General features: G+C 39.6%; 1 protein-coding gene and 1 long non-coding RNA gene across 2 annotated transcripts; one reads left to right on the top strand and one right to left on the bottom strand.

The window, feature by feature from the left end:
• The first annotated feature begins 621 nt into the window (after positions 1 to 621).
• Positions 622 to 1,177, top strand: LOC149224319 (uncharacterized). Its single transcript, XR_016249056.1, has 3 exons — positions 622 to 708; positions 913 to 978; positions 1,056 to 1,177. It is a non-coding gene; the product is annotated as an uncharacterized LOC149224319 (long non-coding RNA).
• A 17,251-nt stretch (positions 1,178 to 18,428) lies between these two features.
• Positions 18,429 to 19,118, bottom strand: LOC149224318 (uncharacterized). Its single transcript, XM_089388149.1, has one exon. It carries the CDS (start codon positions 19,116 to 19,118, stop codon positions 18,429 to 18,431), a length of 690 nt encoding a protein of 229 aa, XP_089244275.1.
• Between the last annotated feature and the right edge of the window lie 2,347 nt (positions 19,119 to 21,465).

Below are 21,465 nucleotides of genomic sequence, written 5' to 3'. Positions count from 1 at the left end.
AAGGTAACAAACATATAATTACCATACAGCGGACTGTTCAAACTTCTATGTAATAATTCGTGTACATACATTGTAGGGGTATGAATTAAGGTTGATTCCTCACATACATGGGCATGTATACAATTTCACGCACCCATGATAACAATGCATGAGATATTTCTTGTCTAAGGTTATAAGATTACAAATGGGGCTCTTTGAAACAAACCCTTTTTAAATGTCTCCGCCACTTTGATTACCTTCAGTTCATATACATTGCACAGAGTTCAATTAACGTTAATGGCAACAGCTACCTGTCCGGATTTCCTTATCCCGAAGTTACCTGTGTTTAATACACCCGTCCGGCTTCTGCTTCGGACACCAGATGTCTCACTCAGCGTCGTCCATTTGGTATGATGGATGGTGTGATGGTGTTTGGCCATGTGCGCCCGGAGTTCGAAGCTTTTACGGTCTGGCACCTCGGTAGTGTTGATTTCGCGCCAAAGGGTTTCCAATGCCCACCGGCTATCGGACGGTCATCAGGGATTATGGCAGATCAAAGGATGACAACTTGCCACGAAACGGTAAGAGTTATGGCATGTTTAAAAGCCGGTTCCCTTTCTGTCGGAGTCTAGTTTTTCATTTGGGCATGGAATGAAATTGCTGCAGCTCTGTAACCCTGTGCGTATTCATACATCTTCCAGCTGCTGTCATGGCTATGCAGTGACTCAGGTATGCGTCTGGTTATGGCTTACGATGCTACAATGATCTTTAGCTGGTATTACAATGTTGTACTTATATTTCTAAGCGGTTACAGTCTCGTCATCTCAGCGATTTCTAGCTCGTTTATATACTGTGTTAGTTTTTATTTGCAGTCTATTACAGTTCTCTCATTTTGTTCTTGGATTCTAACTCGTTTATTGGTTGAAGTTTCAGGTAATGGCTATCGTCGCTTATTGAAGCAAAGTGAGTCCTTACATATTGCCGGCTACCCTTAACCAGGTATGCGACAATACTGACGGCCTTTTTCCACATTTACTTCATTCAGGCCATGGCTGAAACCTTCTTCCCTTGAACAGGGATGACTGTTATAGTTCATTTCGGTTCGGTCCCCGCACCGTCCAGGGTTCTCTCTGGCAAAAGTTCGGTTTCTTGCCACGCTCAGGCAGAACACCAATGTCGGGAGCACAGCACACTGAGCTTTGAATTTATTTAGATCTGGATCTATTTAACATGTATATTTTAATCCTAAGCCATTCGGCTTGTTTTACCTACAGACATTGGTTGTGAACATGCTATAGTTTTGACTCTGTCATGACTGTTTAATATTTCTCGTATAAAGATGAGGGTAACCCTTCATGTCCTACTTGTTCATTTTCTTCTGTTTTACCCGTCCTCTCGGGCGGAGTTATCTATTGTTTCCGAGTTAACATGCGAAGTTTATACCACAGAATATTTGTTACACTGTTATGAAGTTTCCTTACTTTTATAATATCGCATTATTGTTATGAGATTTACTACTGTTATGATATTGCAGCACTTGTTACGATACTTCTGTTTTATGATGAACTTCGTTTTGATGTGCTCGATTATGACACATTGCAGGCTTGGATAAGTCTCAGCCCAGCTTTATAGGTGAGGGTTTACTTAAGAGTCAGTCTAAGAATGCGTATAACCATAGTTATCATGCAATCCTGGATGCTAATATTGTCTATTTATATAATAGTTGAAAATGCGTTTGTTAAATATGTAACCCGTGCATGCAAGGTACAGGGTTTCGATTCTCACTTTATGAGATTCTTTGGCTCTCTAGCTACGGCTCTCCGGGCCGGGGTTTAATCTCCATTTAGGTTTCTTTACCATATGCAAACAATGACATAGTTTATATATATTCGTTTAACTGCGGGACTTACCAGTTCGCCTTATGATTTGATACCATGTTGTAGATGCGTATTACTACCTCCTGTCTAGAATGCATGTTCTTGTTCTTTCGATGCTTTTGTATAGAATGTATATTTCGTTTTCATGACATGTAAATAACAGAGGGTTTACGGACCTACCTCTTTCGTATTTCTAGTCATTACTTGGATATCAAGGACTTGATGATTCTGATGGTGTCTTACTGTTATTCCTAGATAAAAAGCAAGGGTTTGATATTTTGTTTTTCTTCTCTTCAAATACGAATGCATTTCGATCTGTCTATATTACAGCAAATAATGTTTTGTTTCTTTCTTTTTCATTCTCAATTAAGAATAGTAGTCAATAATCTCTACTGTTTCTTTTTCTCACAAAACAACATATTAATTTGGCACAAAACAGTATAAGAGACAACTCAGTAAATAAATAGTCTCATAGTAGGCCATACCTGCTACTCTGCAAACCTACTTGTAATGCTTGTCAATCCACCCATCCGTAGGAAGAGTTCCTCTTTATTCTTCCACCCCCAAGCACTTGCAGGTCCTACTCGACCGCAATTACACTGGCCTCGCTAGTAACGCTATCTGATCCTAACCAGACATAGCGTACACAGGAAAACTCTTTTCCTTATGCCATCTGATCCTAACCAGACATAGCATTATTTTCCTTTCTCTGCCATCTGATCCCAACCAGACTTGGCAATTCCCCCTTTTTCCTCTAGGGTCTCAACTACCTCAAGGTAGTTAGGGTTCCATTGTAACTGATACCTCAGTTACTAACCAAGATTAATCATAAACTCAGTGCCAATAGTACCAACACAATTGTTTTTCATTAACATAAAATTAATAACAGGAATATATATATAATTCCAAATAAAGTCTCTGTTCAATAATTACTTTTACCATTTACCAACATTAACTTTTCACAGGGGATATTACATCTCCCCCTCCTGAAAGTCTACATCATCCCGATGTTGCTGTTTATCCAAAAACAGTCTGGGATAAGTATCCCTCATCATTTGTTCATCTTCCCAGGTGGCCTCTTCAGGCCCAAAGTGCTGCCACTGCACTTTAACCTGGCTGATGACCTTTTTCTGCAGCTCGACTCTTCTCCGATCTAATATGTTCACTGGTTCGACCAGGAACTCTCCTTTCGGTTCCACCTGAAACACACAACAATTAAATCAGCTGCTTACTAGTATTCTATTTCAGTTTACATTATATAACAGTCTTCCCTTACCTGAATGTCCTGCCAACTTATTATATGCCTAGGATCATACACATATCTTTTTAAAACTGATACATGGAAGACATTATGGACCCGAATATGGCTGGGTAGGGCGAGCTGGTAAGCTATTGGCCCTACTCGTGCCAGTATTTGGAATGGTCCACAAAAACGCGGTGCCAATTTGGCATAGGCATTCCATTGGAGGGTGCTTTTCCTAGCTCGAATTCTGATGTACACATGTTCACCCACTTGGTACTCTTTAAACGTCCTCTTCCGATCTGCAAAATTCTTCTGTCTGTCTTGAGCCATCTTTAGATTAGCTCGAACTTTTTTCACCATAACTTCCATTTCTTCCAACATCTCAGGACCCAGCAAGAATTTATCCTCTGGTCCACCCCAACTGGAGGGTGTACGACATTTCCGGCCGTAAAGTACCTCGAATGGGCTCATCTTCAAGGATGAGTGATAACCATTGTTATAGGCGAATTCCACCAGATGTAGATACTCCTCCCATCTCGTAGGTTGCTGCATCACATAAGACCGCAGCATGTCCTCCAACACTTGATTCACTCGCTCAGTCTGTCCGTTAGTTTGCGGATGATATGCGGTGCTGAAGCTCAATTGGGTTCCTAGACCTTCAAACAAAGTCCTCCAAAAAGCTGAGGTAAATTTAACATCACGATCAGATATTATTACTTTTGGCAGCCCATGAAGTTTAAATATATTTTGCATTAAAATGTTTTCGATTTGAGCTGCACGATAAGTGGATTGAACCGGTATAAAGTGAGCTAACTTGCTGAGTTTATCCACTACCACCATTATAGAATCATTGCTCTTTTTGGATCTCAGCAAACCGGTAATAAAGTCCATTGTTATGGTCTCCCATTTCCATTCTGGTATGGGTATTGGCTGTAGTAGTCCTGCAGGATACTGATGTTCAGCCTTCACCTGTTGACACTCCAAACAGCGCGCCAGGTATTCTACAACATCCTTCCTCATGCCTGGCCAGTAATACTCCTTTCTTAGTGAGGTGATTAATTTCTGGTAACCAGGATGTCCTGCATAAGGACTTCTATGATTTTCATCCAGAATATTTTCTTTAATACTACTTTGATTGGGTATATAAATCTTCTTCTGATAGCACAAAATGCCGGCTGTATTCAAGGTGTAACCTTGTTGTATGGACCGGGTATCTGAATTCTGCACTAAATGCTTCTTTTGCAAATAAGTCTGATCTTGCGTCGCAGCCTCCTCAATCTCTTTGTCAAGAGTGGACCATCCTTGACTGATACCAATCTCATAAATGCAATGCACTTTTCGGCTTAGTGCATCAGCTACTCTGTTCTCCTTTCCCTTTAGGTGTTTAATTTCGAAATCGAAATTTCCCAAAAAGTCCACCCATCTTGCTTGTCTTGCGTTTAAAGTGGGTTGACTAAAGTAGCTAGTCAAGCTGTGGTGATCCGTCATTAACAAAAATTTCCTCCCTACCAAATAATGGCGCCACATCTTCAAAGCATGGATCACAGCGGTTAATTCCAGATCATAGGCAGAATATTTCTGCTCATGCTCCTTCAACTTCCTGGATTCATAGGCAATCACTTTACCTTCCTGCATTAGCACTCCACCCATGCCCTCCTTACTGGCGTCTGTACAAACTACATACTCCTTTTCGGGATCTGCCACACACAACACAGGTGCTGTGGTAAGTAAATGCTTGAGCTATTCGAAACTCCGCTGACAGTCTGCTGTCCATTTAAACACTTTTCCCTTCTTTTGCAAGGAGGTAATGGGGTAGGCAACTCTAGAAAAACCTTCTACAAACCGCCGGTAGTATCCAGCCAGCCCCATGAAAGATCGAATATCTGCTACATCCTTGGGTGTAGGCCATTCCATTATAGTTTTAATCTTTTCGGGGTCTACAGCTATACCTTCCTTTGTAATAATGTGACCGAAATACTGGATCTGTTCTTTATAAAAATCACATTTGCTGAATTTTCCATATAACTGATGCTCCCGTAAAGTCTGTAACGCTATTCTTAAATGTTCCTCATGCTCTCTCTTATTCCGGGAGTAGATAAGTATATCATCAATGAAGATCAATACAAATTTGTCTAGGTATTGATGAAATACACTATTCATCAAACACATGAATGTTGCAGGTGCGTTAGTTAATCCAAAAGGCAGTACCACAAACTCGTAATGTCCGTAACGAGTACGAAAAGCTGTCTTGGCTATGTCCTCATCTTTGATTCTGATTTGGTGGTAACCTGATCTTAAATCGATCTTTGAGAAGATGGTCGCCCCCTTCACCTGATCAAACAGCTCGTCAATGCGAGGTAGTGGATATTTGTTTTTAACTATCAGTTTATTCAGTTGTCTATAGTCTATGCACATTCGCAGAGTCCCATCCTTTTTCCTCACAAATAGCACAGGAGCTCCCCAAGGAGAGACACTGGGGCGGATGTACTTCTTTTCTAGTAGCTCTTGCAGCTGCATTTTTAACTCAGTTAACTCCGGCACACTCATCCGATAGGGTGCTCGGGACACTGGGGCTGCTCCGGGTATCAGCTCAATGGTGAAGTCCAAATCCCTTTTGGGCAGCAGCCCTGGAATTTCTTCAGGAAATACATCTGCAAAATCCTGCATTACTGGTATATCTTTAACAGTTGCAACCTTATCCACAGAATCTGCAAACCCCACTTGTACTGCATAAATCTGGCACTTATTCTGGATACACTTAACCAGCTGTGAGGCTGTGATCGGCCGAATCTGCACTAGTTTCTGGATGCCTTGAATCTCTTTTCCCACACCCAGCTCATCTCGGTAAGAGACTATTTTTGTTTTACAATTAATTACAGACCACCGTCGTTCCAACCAGTACATTCCTATCAGCACGTCATAGGAACCAAGAGGGAGTACATTTAATTCAGTTGTTATTGTTTGCCCAGCTAACCTTAACGGACAGTTGCTGACTTTGGTTAGTACTCGTCTTTTGGTCCCAGTGGCCAGCTGTTCTAGCCAAGGACTTTTAAATTTAGAAGTCTGCAAACCACAACTTTCCACAACTTTGGGGCTTATGTAGCTTAAAGTAGCTCCTGGATCTACTAAAACAGAAACAGTTCGATCAAAGATCTTACCTTCAAACTCTATCATTGTTGGCTGGTAATCAGCTTGTCGATCTTCCAGTGCTGCATTTATTCTGGGCATGGATCGAGCCACATCTCCTACTGTTGAAGATTCATAAATCTGGGGCAGCTGGTCGCTGTCCTTCCGATGAGGGCAGTTTCTAATATAATGGGGTCCGCCACAACCCCAACACTGAACAGGTGGCCGAGCTGAGCCTTCATTGTCCAATTTAACTTGCTGTTCACTATATTTGGATTCTGCAGGAGGCTTGAATCTGTTATGATTCTTCGTTGGATTCTTAGTGCTGGCTCCTTTCGGGAATCCTTTTTGAAAACTGTTGCGTGCTCCCTTACTTCCCATAGGCATTTTACTGCCCCGCTTATCTGTCCGTCGCTTACCAGAATTTTCTCCTTTTGATTTGTTCTGCTGATAACACAGTCTTGCCTTCTGAATTGCTTCATCCATGGTCTTCGGATTATCGAACTCTATCCTTTCTCGCATTGTCAGAGGTAAGCTGCTAACAAATCTTTGTACCTTAGCCTTCTCTTCACGAATATAGGGTACGTAACGAAGCAGGGAAGTGAATTTAGTTACGAACTCGTCAATGGTCTGCTGCCCCAGCCGCAGATCATGAAATTCCCGCGCTTTTTCATCATAAAAGCGTTCTGTTAGATACTTCTCCTTGAAATATCTTTGGAATGTTTCCCATGTCACATCTTGATCACTCACTCCCCGCACCATCTTGACCTCCTCCCACCATAGCGTGGCTTTGGCCTGCAGCTGGAATATAGCCAGCCTTGCCTTAAGATGATGATCATATTCATACACTTGAAAATACTTATTCATATTAATTAGCCATGCCTCTGCAGCCTCTTCGGATTCCCCATCGAAATGAGGTGGTTTAATTTTCCGAAACTCCCCTTGTAGTTCCATCCGGGGTCTTTTTGGGGTTTGATATTCGGAAGCATTGACAGACTTTTCTCCTTGCGTCTCTGCCCTGTCTTCTTCTGGTTCAGTATGATAGCTTTGTTCATCTGTTATTCTTGGCTGTTTAGGTCTTGGATGTGACTGCTGTTGATGTTGCTTATCAGATAGCCTTTTCAGGATCCTCTCATATTCAACATTTAATCTTTCGTTATCCGCACACAGCCGGGCCATTTCGTCCTTTAGCTCCTGCACTGTCCTCAACAGTGTCGAGTCAGCATTGCGGCCTGCTGCTCCCAATTGTACCCAAAGCTCAGGATTTCCCTGAGGTTGTTCCATGTTATCCGGTGGTTCCGGATTTCCATAAGGAGCACTATTTGCTCTCCTCATTCTGCTACTACCTGCTACAGAATAACTCATTAAACAGATATAATTCATCTTGGCGTATTCTGAACTTTTATCATGATACCATTTATATTCATGTTACTGTAATTTTGAAATTTTCCCAAAGGTCACAGAGTTGTAAACCTTGGGCTCTGATACCAATTTGTCACACTCTCATACTAAGTAATTTTTTTTTTTTTAAATCATTACATGGCAATCTTTACCTTGATAATAAAACATGGGTGTCAACGTTACTTTGATAATAATAAGGTAACAAACATATAATTACCATACAGCAGACTGTTCAAACTTCTATGTAATAATTCGTGTACATACATTGTAGGGGTATGAATTAAGGTTGATTCCTCACATACATGGGCATGTATACAATTTCACGCACCCATGATAACAATGCATGAGATATTTCTTGTCTAAGGTTATAAGATTACAAATGGCGCTCTTTGAAACAAACCCTTTTTAAATGTCTCCGCCACTTTGATTACCTTCAGTTCATATACATTGCACAGAGTTCAATTAACGTTAATGGCAATAGCTACCTGTCCGGATTTCATTATCCCGAAGTTACCTGTGTTTAATACACCCATCCGGCTTCTGCTTCGGACACCAGATGTCTCACTCAGCGTCGTCCATTTGGTATGATGGATGGTGTGATGGTGTTTGGCCATGTGCGCCCGGAGTTTGAAGCTTTTACGGTCTGGCAACTCGGTAGTGTTGATTTCGCGCCAAATGGTTTCCAATGCCCACCGGCTATCGGACGGTCATCACAGATTATGGCAGATCAAAGGATGACAACTTGCCACGAAACGGTAAGAGTTATGGCATGTTTAAAAGCCGGTTCCCTTTCTGTCGGAGTCTAGTTTTTCATTTGGGCATGGAATGAAATTGCTGCAGCTCTGTAACCCTGTGTGTATTCATACATCTTCCAGCTACTGTCATGGCTATGCAGTGACTCAGGTATGCGTCTGGTTATGGCTTACGACGCTACAATGATCTTTAGCTAGTATTACAATGTTGTACTTATATTTCTAAGCGGTTACAGTCTCGTCATCTCAACGATTTCTAGCTCGTTTATATACTGTGTTAGTTTTTATTTGCAGTCTATTACAGTTCTCTCATTTCATTCTTGGATTCTAACTCGTTTATTGGTTGAAGTTTCAGGTAATGGCTATCGTCGCTTATTGAAGCAAAGTGAGTCCTTACATATTGCCGGCTACCCTTAACCAGGTATGCGACAATACTGACGGCCTTTTTCCACATTTACTTCATTCGGGCCATGGCTGAAACCTTCTTCCCTTGAACAGGGATGACTGTTATAGTTCATTTCGGTTCGGTCCCCGCACGGTCCAGGGTTCTCTCTGGCAAAAGTTCGGTTTCTTGCCACGCTCAGGCAGAACACCAACGTCGGGAGCACAGCACACTGAGCTTTTAATTTATTTAGATCTGGATCTATTTAACATGTATATTTTAATCCTAAGCCATTCGGCTTGTTTTACCTGCAGACATTGGTTGTGAACATGCTATAGTTTTGACTCTGTCATAACTGTTTAATATTTCTCGTATAAAGATGAGGGTAACCCTTCATGTCCCACTTGTTCATTTTCTTCTGTTTTACCCGTCCTCTCGGGCGGAGTTATCTACTGTTTCCGAGTTAACATGCGAAGTTTATACCACAGAATATTTGTTACACTGTTATGAAGTTTCCTTACTTTTATAATATCGCATTATTGTTATGAGATTTACTACTATTATGATATTGCGGCACTTGTTATGATACTTATGTTTTATGATGAACTTCGTTTTGATGTGCTCGATTATGACACATTGCGGGCTTGGATAAGTCTCAGCCCAGCTTTATAGGTGAGGGTTTACTTAAGAGTCAGTCTAAGAATGCGTATAACCATAGTTATCATGCAATCCTGGATGCTAATATTGTCTATTTATATAATAGTTGAAAATGCGTTTTGTTAAATATGTAACCCGTGCATGCAAAGGTACAGGGGTTCGATTCTCACTTTATGAGATTCTTTGGCTCTCCAGCTACGGCTCTCCGGGCCGGGGTTTAATCTGCATTTAGGTTTCTTTACCATATGCAAACAATGACATAGTTTATATATATTCGTTTAACTGCGGGACTTGCCAATTCGCCTTATGATTTGATACCATGTTGTAGATGTGTATTACTACCTCCTATCAAGAATGCATGTTCTTGTTCTTTCGATGCTTTTGTATAGAATGTATATTTCATTTTCATGACATGTAAATAACAGAGGGTTTACGGCCCTACCTCTTTCGTATTTCTAGTCATTACTTGGATATCAAGGACTTGATGATTCTGATGGTGTCTTACTGTTATTCCCAGATAAAAAGCAAGGGTTTGATATTTTGTTTTTCTTCTCTTCAAATACGAATGCATTTCGATCTGTCTATATTACAGCAAATAATGTTTTGTTTCTTTCTTTTTCATTCTCAGTTAAGAATAGTAGTCAATAATCTCTACTGTTTCTTTTTCTCACAGAACAACATATTAATTTGGCACAGAACAGTATAAGAGACAACTCAGTAAATAAATAGTCTCATAGTAGGCCATACCTGCTACTCTGCAAACCTACTTGTAATGCTTGTCAATCCACCCGTCCGTAGGAAGAGTTCCTCTTTGTTCTTCCACCCCCAAGCACTTGCAGGTCCTACTCGACCGCAATTACACTGGCCTCGCCAGTAACGCTATCTGATCCTAACCAGACATAGCGTACACAGGAAAACTCTTTTCCTTATGCCATCTGATCCTAACCAGACATAGCATTATTTTCCTTTCTCTGCCATCTGATCCCAACCAGACTTGGCAATTCCCCCTTTTTCCTCTGGGGTCTCAACTACCTCAAGGTAGTTAGGGTTCCATTGTAACTGATTCCTCAGTTACTAACCAAGATTAATCATAAACTCAGTTCCAATAGTACCAACACAATTGTTTTTCATTAACATAAAATTAATAACAGGAATATATATATAATTTCAAATAAAGTCTCTATTCAATAATTACTTTTACCATTTACCAACATTAACTTTTCACAGGGGATATTACAGTAAATTTATAAATATAAATATTATATTATTTAATATATATATATATATATATATATATATATATATATATATATATATATATATATATATATATATATATATATATATTTGGATCACCAAAATATTAATGTATATTTTGACTTAGTTACTCGATAACCCACAGTAAAAGCCATTTTCGTCAATGTTTCAAATGCCAACATGCATCCATCATTAGAACTTCCTGAATATTGTTTCGTCATCCAGACTTCTTGAATATTGATTAATGTATATTTTTTCAATCATCAAAATCTAAAATACGATAGCTAATTTAAAATCTTATTTTTATATTGAATTCAATTAGATAAATAAATTTATAAATATAAATATTATATTATTTTAAATATATATATTTTTTCCAAATCACCAAAATATTAATGTATAATTTTTCAACCATCGAAATCTAAAATACAATATAATAGCTAATTTAAAATCTTATTTTTATATTGAATTCAATTAGATAAATAAATTTATAAATATAAATATTATATTATTTTAAATATATATATTTTTTCCAAATCACCAAAATATTAATGTATAATTTTTCAACCATCGAAATCTAAAATACTAGCTAACTTAAAATCTTATTCTTATATTGAATTCAATCGTATCTATTTATTAGAGGAAATATTATATTTAATTGTTTATATTTTTCAATAATGAAAATATATATATTTTTGAAATAATTAAATATATTAATTATTAAATAAAATATAAATAACAAAATTAATTATTATTTTATAACTATTATTTATATCCATTTTAAAAATAATATTTTAGACTTCGCATTCAATCTCCAACTTCATCTCTTTTCACCAATTTTCGATCCCAATTTATTATAACTATCTTATCAATATATTGTCATAATTATCTCTATTACCTCTTATTAGATCCTTAGCCCCAATACAACAATAAAAATGCCCAAGAACATCACAAGATAGTATAGTTATTTTATGGGTGGTCATACCTCACAAGGGCTCAAGTAAATGTTGAAAAATATGTTACCATTTACTAGGATTAGAAAACTCATGAGGTTCAAAAGAAATATATATTGCAAAACAATGGGAAAAAGTTGAATGGTGTTTTATACCTAGTGGAGAAGTAATAAAAAATGTTGGACAATAGATACTTGAGAGGACCACATGAATTCAAAGATTATCTACTGGACATATAATCACAAGTGAAAATGATAATTGAAAAAAGCTTAATACAAAAAAGTTAGGATCAATAAGAAATCCTATTGTATCAATGCCCTTGCTATACATTCAAAAGTTATATCAAAAAAAATTTATGGCTTTCGACAAAATATTGAACTTGGAATTTTCTATATGAGAGGAAGAAGGAAATCTATTCCAAAAATTTATGGCTTTCGATAAAATACTGAACTTGGAATTTTCTATATGGAATGAAGAAGGAAATCCATTCCACACTCTAAGTGACTAAATCTAGTTTACACTTTTTCTTTTTCCTTTTACCAATTATAAATCAACTTCACAATACTAATTATAAATCAACTTCACAATAGTATAAATAGTAAAAGCTTATATATTTATAGGCTTATTAAACTTCTCTATAAGATTATTTTTGAAATATTATTAATATTGAAAAAAAATACTATTAGATTAATAAAAACATAACAATACATATTTATTTTTTGAATTAAATCTAGTTAAGTTAAAATCTAAAAATTAACATTTTAAAAAAAAAATATTGGCTTTCCTATTATGTTAAATTTTAATGAATAAAAAATTTCTATATATATAAAAAAACAAATATGATTTAATTCAATTTATTATATATAAAATCCTAAATATCCTAATAAATATTTAATAGATTTTATTTAATTGGAATCAAGATAATCATGATAAAAACTTCTTGTATGCCCAATGATATGAGTGTAGTACACTAATATTGAGTGTAGTACAATAATATTTTATTGAATAATGTATTTAATATTTTTATTCATGAGGTGTAGACCAATTAGTTTTTGTGGGGTTTAGTCTCTATTAGGTCACTCGTTTAAATCTAATGGGAAGGGGTTGAGAATAAGAGCCACCTCTTAGAAAAATCAGAATTAAAGTATCTAAAAAAAACGTAAACTCATGAGAAGGGATTCAGAATAAGAACCACCTCTTAAAAAAATGAAAATTAAAATATCTCAAAAAAACCTAAACTTAACTATAATAAATTCAGATTCCAAAAATAATTCATTTAGTTCTAACTATATTTTTACTATCAAGTCTGAAACGAGTCAAAGATAAGAAAGATCTTCCCAAAAACCAGTCAAAGATAAGAAAGATCTTCCCCAAAAAAATTTATAGTCATATCTACTAATTTAAACTAATCTCTTAAGGCTGATTGTGTTTCTATATTCTTGCTTTGAAACCATGCAAGCCCTAAGCGAGTTTTAATACGGCTCGTGGTTAATTAATTTTTGTTGAATCTACCTTTAAATAAAATTACCCCCACCAGCAAAAATAAATAAAAATAATTAATTACTTCTTGATTGTTTTAAATATTAATTAATAGTCTTATAATTCAAATTTAAGAGAATAATTTTTAATATGGTTCCACATCATTCTATTTAAATGAGAAAATTCATATATTTATATATTTGTTAAAAATATTGATTCAATATACCTTTCCATAACTCTGTTATTTGCCATGATGGTGTTTACATGTATTTGCATGCCGTGGTAATAATGTCAATTCATTCATAGTCCTTACGCATACCTGCAAACGACTATATGACATTCCTTCACCCACTCACAATCGACACGAGAATATTTTAAAATATATCGGAATTTTTTTATGGTATCGACCAAGAGTATTTTAATAAAAATAATATATATTTTTTTTTCTACGTAAAATTATATTTATTATATTAACAGGTAGATAGTGAATTTACATCATGACCAAAGTCAAGCGCTCTGCTCCTACAGGAGGCAGATCTGTTCAAAACAAGCACATTTGAAAATTGTTTAATTTTGTTTCTCACGTAGGGGAACGATCTCTGAAACATAAGACAATTCAAAAACTCAAAAAAAACTGAGGGATACCAAGGATCCCGGAACCAAGTCACCTTACAACCATGCCCGGTGGTGAGGGGCATCCTACCAGAAAAAGAAGAGTAGGTGGAATTGCTATTCATCAATGGGCTCTTCTATGATTCGACAGCAGCCCATATCAGGTAATTCCTTTGTCTGAGTCACATTTTGGGCTTCAGGACCCGGATCTACCATCATCGCCTCCTGTGCTCTGCCCCCTTGTTCATTTTTTTCCTGCTGAGGGGCATTTTCCGCAGCCAGCTGAAATGATGAAGAGGCATCCGAGATTGCCCTTGAATTTCCTGCCTGAGTCCTTAAATCATCAGCTTGACTTTCTTCTTTAAAAACCACTGTAAAATAGCCTGTGATCCTGGGCCTATTTAGAGCACTGTCAAAGGTAAATATTGCGGAGCCAGAGGCAAGGATAGGTTCGGGCAGAGAGCTAGAGGCACGAGATTATCCTCTTCCGCTGCTAGAAGAATGCCCGTGCCTCCCCAACAAGTCGTTGGAGGACGATTCAGTTGGGGCCCTTCTCGGGTGCCACCCGTGGCTACCCATTCTTGGTCTCAGTCGATGCATCCTGCAATTGATGATGGCCCAGGTCCGAGATTGTAGCTGCAGAGCAATATGTTGGCTGCGGTGTTGCCTACTTGTTGAGCCTCCTTTGCCGAGCTTGGACCCTTCCCTTTGGAGAGCCGAATCCCTGCGCATGTGCGAGACCCAATACCAAACAAAGAAATCAGTTGCCAAGAAATGTGAATGAGAGAGCCAGTTTGCAATACCTGAGTGATACCCGGCGAGGAGAATAACCAGCCTCGCAGGGAAGGCCAAGATCATCAGCGCCAGGATCCAATTCCCCTCATGCTCCCTGAGGTTGTTTGCAGGATCGGAGGTATGCTGGCTGAGCAGCAGAGCCAACGAAATGTCCATCCCCCCCGTCCTTTCTCTGGCTTTAACGTTCCCTGCCTTGTCTCAGGAGTCTCCTCCCATAACTGTTCCCTTGATGGCTCGTGCTCTCTGTTGCATGCTGGTGCATGCGAGGCTTAACTCCTTCACTGCAAACCTGGTGTTCCAGTTGAGCTGATGGCCTTGCGTATCCTGATAACTGTTCAAGCGATTGTGTCATGCGCCAAGTAATATCGCATTGCAATCACCCACATCCGGGGGAGGAGCTTCCTTTTGAACCAGAAGTTTGCATTCCTGTGCATGATCATGGTTTTGGATTATGTCGAGTGTCCCTGTGATAACAGTGTGATTAGAATCCACCCCTAGGTTGGCTAGGAGGTCCGCAACCTTATTTCCTTCGCGTTTGACATGAGTGAAGATGATGGCTCGATTATTGTGAAGCCATTATTCTAAGGCCTCCAATCTAGCTTCAAGTCTCTAGCTTTTGGCAATTTTCCTAGCATGAGTCCCATTGAGAATTTTCTTGGCCATGTTGATGAGGACGAGGGAGTCACCTTCAATTTCTAGGGGGTGAAAGTTGTGGAGTCTGGAAGGGAGAAGTCCTTGCCACAGTCCCTCCAGTTCTATTGAATTATTGGTGTCCCATCCTATATTGCCATAGTAAATAAGGAGGGGCGAGCCTTCATGATTTCTGAATATACTCCCATATCCAGCATTTCCGGGGTTGCCCTTTTATGCTCCATCAAAGTTGAGCTTGAGAGTGTGCTTTGGAGGTGGAGTCTAGGTATCCATCTTTTCTTTGTTGCCTTATGAGTGGGCTTGAGATGGTTTTCCCTATTGGAGTGGAAAATTCCAATTTGCCCAAATGGCCTTCTCATTTGCCAGAGTGGGAAAATCATCTGGCATCCATGTACGGAGCGCTAATGTCTCCTTGAGGTTCAAACAGAAGTTGCTCCAGATGATCTCTATGGGGGTTGTTTGGTCTTTGAATATGCGCTTGTTCCTTTCCTTCCAGATACACCAAGTGAGGAGCCCAAGTATTAATCTCCATAGTTGATTGAGAACTTCACTTTTGTATGGATTCTAGTGCCATTGGCGAATTGAGTCGGTGATATCGTCTGATACCCTACATCGTCTTTGGCATTGAAAGTTGGCTTTCTCCCACATTTGGTTAGCCAGGGTACAGGAATCCAGAAGGTGTTGAAGGGTTTCCTCCTACGACTTACAATTAACACTTATTGAGGGTCCATGATAATTTATTCGCGTGAGTTTGTCCCATGTTAGTATTTTCCTATGCCCCACGAGCCATAGGAAGAGTGAGACATTGGGCCAATTACCAGCTGACCAAATTCTTCCCCATATTGGATCCAGGGGTGTGGTATTTGAACTTATGATCTTGTAGGCTTTTGTGGTGGTGAAAGTTCCTCTTGGCAAGTAGCCCCAGTGTAGGATGTCTTTGCCCTCGGAATATCTCACTCGGTGTTTTTGGAGCTCCCCTTCCAGTTCCTTGATGATCTGGTGATCAACTCTACTGATTATCAATTCGCTTTGCTGCCACTGCCTGTATCCTCGATCTGTTTCCTGAGTCCAATAGTGCCATATTTCTTCTTGATGTTGTTCTTCCCCAGAGTGGCCTGGGAGTTGACTGAGAAGGCCACTGAGCTTTGGCTACTGGTTCCAGGCATCCATCCAAAAACGTGTTGTTCTGCCATTTTGAACTTCCCAAAAACTGTGTTGTTGTATGATTAGGAAGTGTTGTTTAGCTGCATTCCAAATGAGTGAGCCTTTTGCATTGGGCGTTAGTCTAATGAGCTCCTCCTGTGGCCTGTGATTGGCATATTTAGCTGTCCAGATGGCCGCCCATGGTTTGTTGGGCGTGGATAACCATTGCCACTAGATTTTTGCACACATTATAGCATTGTTGTGACTAGGGTCTCTTAGTTCAATGCCCCCTTGCTCCTTAGGCTTGCATACATTGATCCATTTAACTAGAGCCCATTTGCGGTTTGTGCTAATCGCTCCCCAGAGGAAGTTACGCTGTAAATTCCTTATTCTTTTAATCACCCATTTAGGAGCTGCACGGATAAAAAAAAGATAGAGCGGCAATGCTTGTAGAACAACCTTGATTAGTACTAGCCTGCTAGCTATATTTAGAGATCTATGAGTCCATGAGTTGAGTCGGTTGTCAAGCTTCTCGAAGAGCAAGCACCAAGAGGTATGCTTGATAGTCGAGTCAATGAGGGGGGCTCCAAGGTATTTGGATGGGAGGGAGTCAATGGAGAAACCCAGAATGCGAGCAATGGCCCTCTGAACAACAGGAGGACTGTGGAAGAAAAAAATATGAGATTTGGAATTATTAATACTAGTTCCTGAAGCCTCGGTAAATTCATTCAGCAGGGATTTGTATATTGAACCTTCTTGAATATATGGGTACCGAACAGCATGTTGTCATCGACAAACTGTTGATGGGTTATAGCAGGGGATTTATGGATGGAAAGGCCTTTAATTTGTTGGGAAAGGCGAGCCTGATTAATATGGCGTCCTAAACCTTCCGCCATGAGCACAAAGAGGAAAGGCGAGAGAGGATTGCCTTGTCGAATGCCTCTTGAGGGACTGAAGGGACGGGACGGAATGCCATTGACAAGGATGGAGAAGAAAGAAGAAGAAATGAGACTATGAATCCATCGTACCCATATTGGAGAGAAACTAAAAGCTAATAACATTTCTTGTATGTATATCCAATTTATCTTATCAAAGGCTTTTGACAAGTCCAGCTTGAGTATCATACCTGCTTGCTTGGTGTGCTTGAGAGAGTGTATGACTGCATACGAGAGGATGATGCCATCCAGGATCTGTCTTCCTTCCACGTAGCCGGATTGTTCAGGCGAGATGAGCAGGGGCAACAGTGGCTTTAATCTATTGGCTATGACCTTTGATATCACCTTGTAGATTACATTGCATAAAGAAATTGGACGGAACTTGTCTGGGGTAATATTGCATTCTTCCTTTGGAATGAGTGCAATAAAAGTAGAATTGATAGAGGGCAGAAGCCAGTGCAGTGTACGCGACTCCTCCACCACTTGCCAGACTTCATCTTTGATTAATTCCCAGAAGGCATGGAAGAAGGTGGTTGTGAATCCATCCGGGCCAGGGGCTTTTCCTTCCTTGAGCTGATGCATTGCAGTGTCTACTTCCTGTTGTTGAATAGGGTGAAGAAGGAGCTTGTTGTGTTCTTCAGTAATTATTTTTGGCACATTTCGGATGATTTTTTCAACGGCTGGCCTTCTGTCTTTTGGGGGCTCTTGGTGAACGTGCCGAAAGTACCTTGTGAATTCTTGCTCAATCTCGTCATGCTCTTCTACTCTTCCCCCCCCGCTTCTGAATGAAAGGGATAGTGTTGTGCAATCTCCGCTGTACTATTGTTCTGTGGAAGAACTTGGTGTTTCTCTCCCCTTCCTTCAGCCACCTTATCCTTGATTTTTGCTTCCATAATATTTCCTCCTGCTTTCTCCTCTCCTCCAGTTGACTGTGAATGTGTTTCTCCTGTTCCAAAGTTTCTTCGTTGTGTCCCTCTGTGATTATTTTCTATTTGAGATGTTCCATTTCCCTGTTTAGGTTTTGTTGCGCTTAAAAAATGTTTCCAAATATTTCTTGATTCGATAGCTTGATATGAGTTTTGAGATACTTGAGTTTCTATTGAAACTGGTACATTTTGGAGCCTTCAGGCAGATGGAAGTTGTTCCAAGTGTTTTTGATGAATTCTTTGAATGCGGGGTGAGTGAGCTAGAACGCTTCAAAGCGGAATGGTCTTTTATTGGCATTGCCCGGTCTTTGCCACTGAAGGGCGATGGGCCAGTGGTTAGAGCCTGCATATGGGAGAATTACTACTGCTATGTATCCTCCTAAATGGACCGCATTATCAGATAGGAGGAATCGGTCTGGTTTGGATGCGATTTGATGCCTTCCAATCTTGTGATTACTCCATGTATGTGTTCCATTACAAAACTGAAAATTGATAAGGGCGTTGTTTTGAATGAACTCCTTGAAGTGCTCATTTTCCTGCTCCATACTGGTTTGTCCTCCTTGCTTTTCCTCTAATTTAGTTATCATGTTAAAGTCTCCTCCAATGATCCATAAGGGTTGGACTCTGTGTAGACTCAGTGCTTCTATTGTGTCTAGTAAAGCCATTTTATTGCCCGCCTCTTGTGGGAAATAGACATTTGTAAGATGTCCGTGAATGTTAGTACCTAGAATATGAAAGGTTGCTTGAATAATGTGGTGGGAAGCATGTATATCTGAGAGCGCTATTGCTTTCAGATTCCACGCAATAGCTAGTCCGCCTGATGCCCCAGAGGCATCCACTGCTATTGAACTGCTGCCTATCCAAGATCTAGAAAGTATGTTTCCTAGAGTGTCACTTTTGCACTTTGTTTCCTGAAGGAAACAAATCTGTGGCTTTTCCTGCTTTATCATGTTCTTAATCATTCTATGTTTCCCTGGGCTATTGATCCCCCTTACATTCCATGATGTGAGCTTCATCTTTCTCTATTGGTGGTGGGTTTGTAATACTTGGTAAGCTTCCTGCATCTTCCTGAGTCAACCAGGATTTTCCCTAATGCAATTGTTCATTGAAGATTGGTTCTTCTCCCCCTCTTCTTGGAATCTCTTGGAGTGAGACTATCGTCCCAATAACTACCTGGTTGGATGCCTAGCTGATGTTGCTGGTACACCCTGGCTAGGATAACTTCTAGTGTGTTAAGTTGATGCTCTAGAATCTTGTCAAACTCCTTCTTTTTGCATGTTGCTTCGAGCTCTAGGATGTCAAGTCCTCCCAGGTCAGAACTTTCCGGTTCTTCGTCCATCACTTGTGGCTCGTTCATGTCTTGTGGGGCTGTGGCTGTACTCATAGAATGGATGGGAGGGGCATCCACTTCCATATCCTTTGACTTTCCGCTCGAGAGCTCTCTAATTTCTTTAAGAGGCCCATGGTCCTTTTCTGGTTGGCTAGGAATGGAAGAGGATGCATAGGGAGGAGGGTTGGCAAAGGCCGAGAGGGGTGGGAGCCTTGAGTTCGAGTGCAGGGGCTGATCTTCAGATGTGTTGGCCAGGATCTCGAAGCTATTGCTGGTAGAAGGAATGGATGTAGCTTCTAGCTGGGGTTTTTTCCCATTTTAGGGTTTTCTATGCGACCTTTTATGATTAGTAACCTTGGTGAAACCGTCTTGGGTCTGCATGTCAGAGGGATTGGGGGAGTGAGGCTTGGCATTCAGCAGGCAGTCCCTGAAGAGATGACCAAGAGAATGACATTTGCGGCAACGAAAGGGTACATGTTCATAATCCAATGGTTGAGTCCATTCATAATCATCGTGAGAGAGACTTACCGAGTCCGGTAAGGCCTTATCCAGGCGCATGAAGATGCAGATGCGAGCGTAGGATGTGTATTTGCGCAACTTCGTTTCTTTTGTGGCTTTTATGTATTCCCCCAGCCCGTTTCCTATATCTCTTAGCAATTCTCCATCCCAGTATTCCTCTAGAAGTGAGTACATCCCGATCCACACTGGCGCCCAACTGAGATCCTCCTTGTATGGGTTGAATCTTGCTGCCCATTCCCTTAGATAGAGGCCCGCAGAGTTGAAAAAGTACGGCCCTTCATCCATTACTCGGTTCCTGTCTTTCATGCAGAGAAAAATCACCGTGAAGAACCCTTTTGGTCCTAGCTGCAATGTAACATGACCCTTGAGTTTCCATTTAGCCGAGATCCATCCATGCAATGATTTTTCTGTTGGCCAGAATCCAATAAATTTTCCAATGAGTGCATGGTCCCTCATATACTGGATTCTCCCGTTGATTCTGTGACTGGGTAGTTCTATCCTGGGCCTTTCAGCTGCTATGGGTTTGCATGTATTTGAGGTTACCTTGGGTACCTCTGTATGCACTGTATTTCTTTCTGGTATCTCGTTGTTTCTTCCTGACTGGTTGAGGGGCGCATTTGTTTTGTCTTGCAGAGGGGGTTCTCTATGGACCTCTTCCTCATGTTTCGACTATGAAAGTAGCGATCCGATTTGCGCCGAGGGTTCTCTTTCGACTTCGGGGGAGGGCTTTGAGCCACCCCCCCCCCCCCCGCGCGACTCCCCCCCCCCCGCGATATTTTCCCATATCCGTTCTTGCTATACCAGTGTCTTGTTGTTGATCTTCGTTCAACTGCTGCTGCGACGCCGCTGTGACGGTGGACTCTGCGCCGTTGCAAGGTTTCCTCAAACCCTAGTTGCAGAGCATGCCTTGCTCATCCTAAATGATAAAGCCAATAAAAATAATATATTAAATTAAGGTAAATATCATTATAATATATATAAAGATACAAATAAATAAATATATATATATCTATCTCTATATAATAAAAAATTAATTTTTATGGTATCTTAAAAAAATTTAAAAAATTATTACATATATATCTCAAATTATTATTATTATTATTTTAAAATATATTAGGTTAAAAGAATTACTAATTTTTTTTTTAAATTAATTCTAAAAAACTTATTTTTAATTATTTAGATTAACGTTTATTTTCTTTTATGGAAATATGAGAAAATAAATAAGAAAGAACAATTCAGTGGCCAAGTAAGATATTTTCATATAAACACACAGATAAAGATGCAAAAACATTTTTACAAGCCAAAATTCCAATGAAATGAATGCTAAGAAACCCAAAGTGAAAATGCAAAGATTATACATTTCTCTTCTCAATCCAAATAAGTCTTTAGAGTCCATAGTTATAGCTTTATATATGTCTTTCATCAACTGATTATAAGATTAATTATGG

The sequence above is a fragment of the Pinus tabuliformis genome, chromosome Q, assembly GCF_031772625.1.
Source record: "Pinus tabuliformis cultivar Carrire ecotype Pingquan chromosome Q, CPIR1, whole genome shotgun sequence".
Classification (NCBI taxonomy): domain Eukaryota; kingdom Viridiplantae; phylum Streptophyta; class Pinopsida; order Pinales; family Pinaceae; genus Pinus; species Pinus tabuliformis.
This window is presented reverse-complemented; position numbering and strand designations above follow the sequence as displayed.

Bases quoted from the DNA above. Each gene is read 5' to 3' on its own strand.
- LOC149224318 (XM_089388149.1), bottom strand. From the start codon at position 19,118: ATGATAAAGCAGGAAAAGCCACAGATTTGTTTCCTTCAGGAAACAAAG.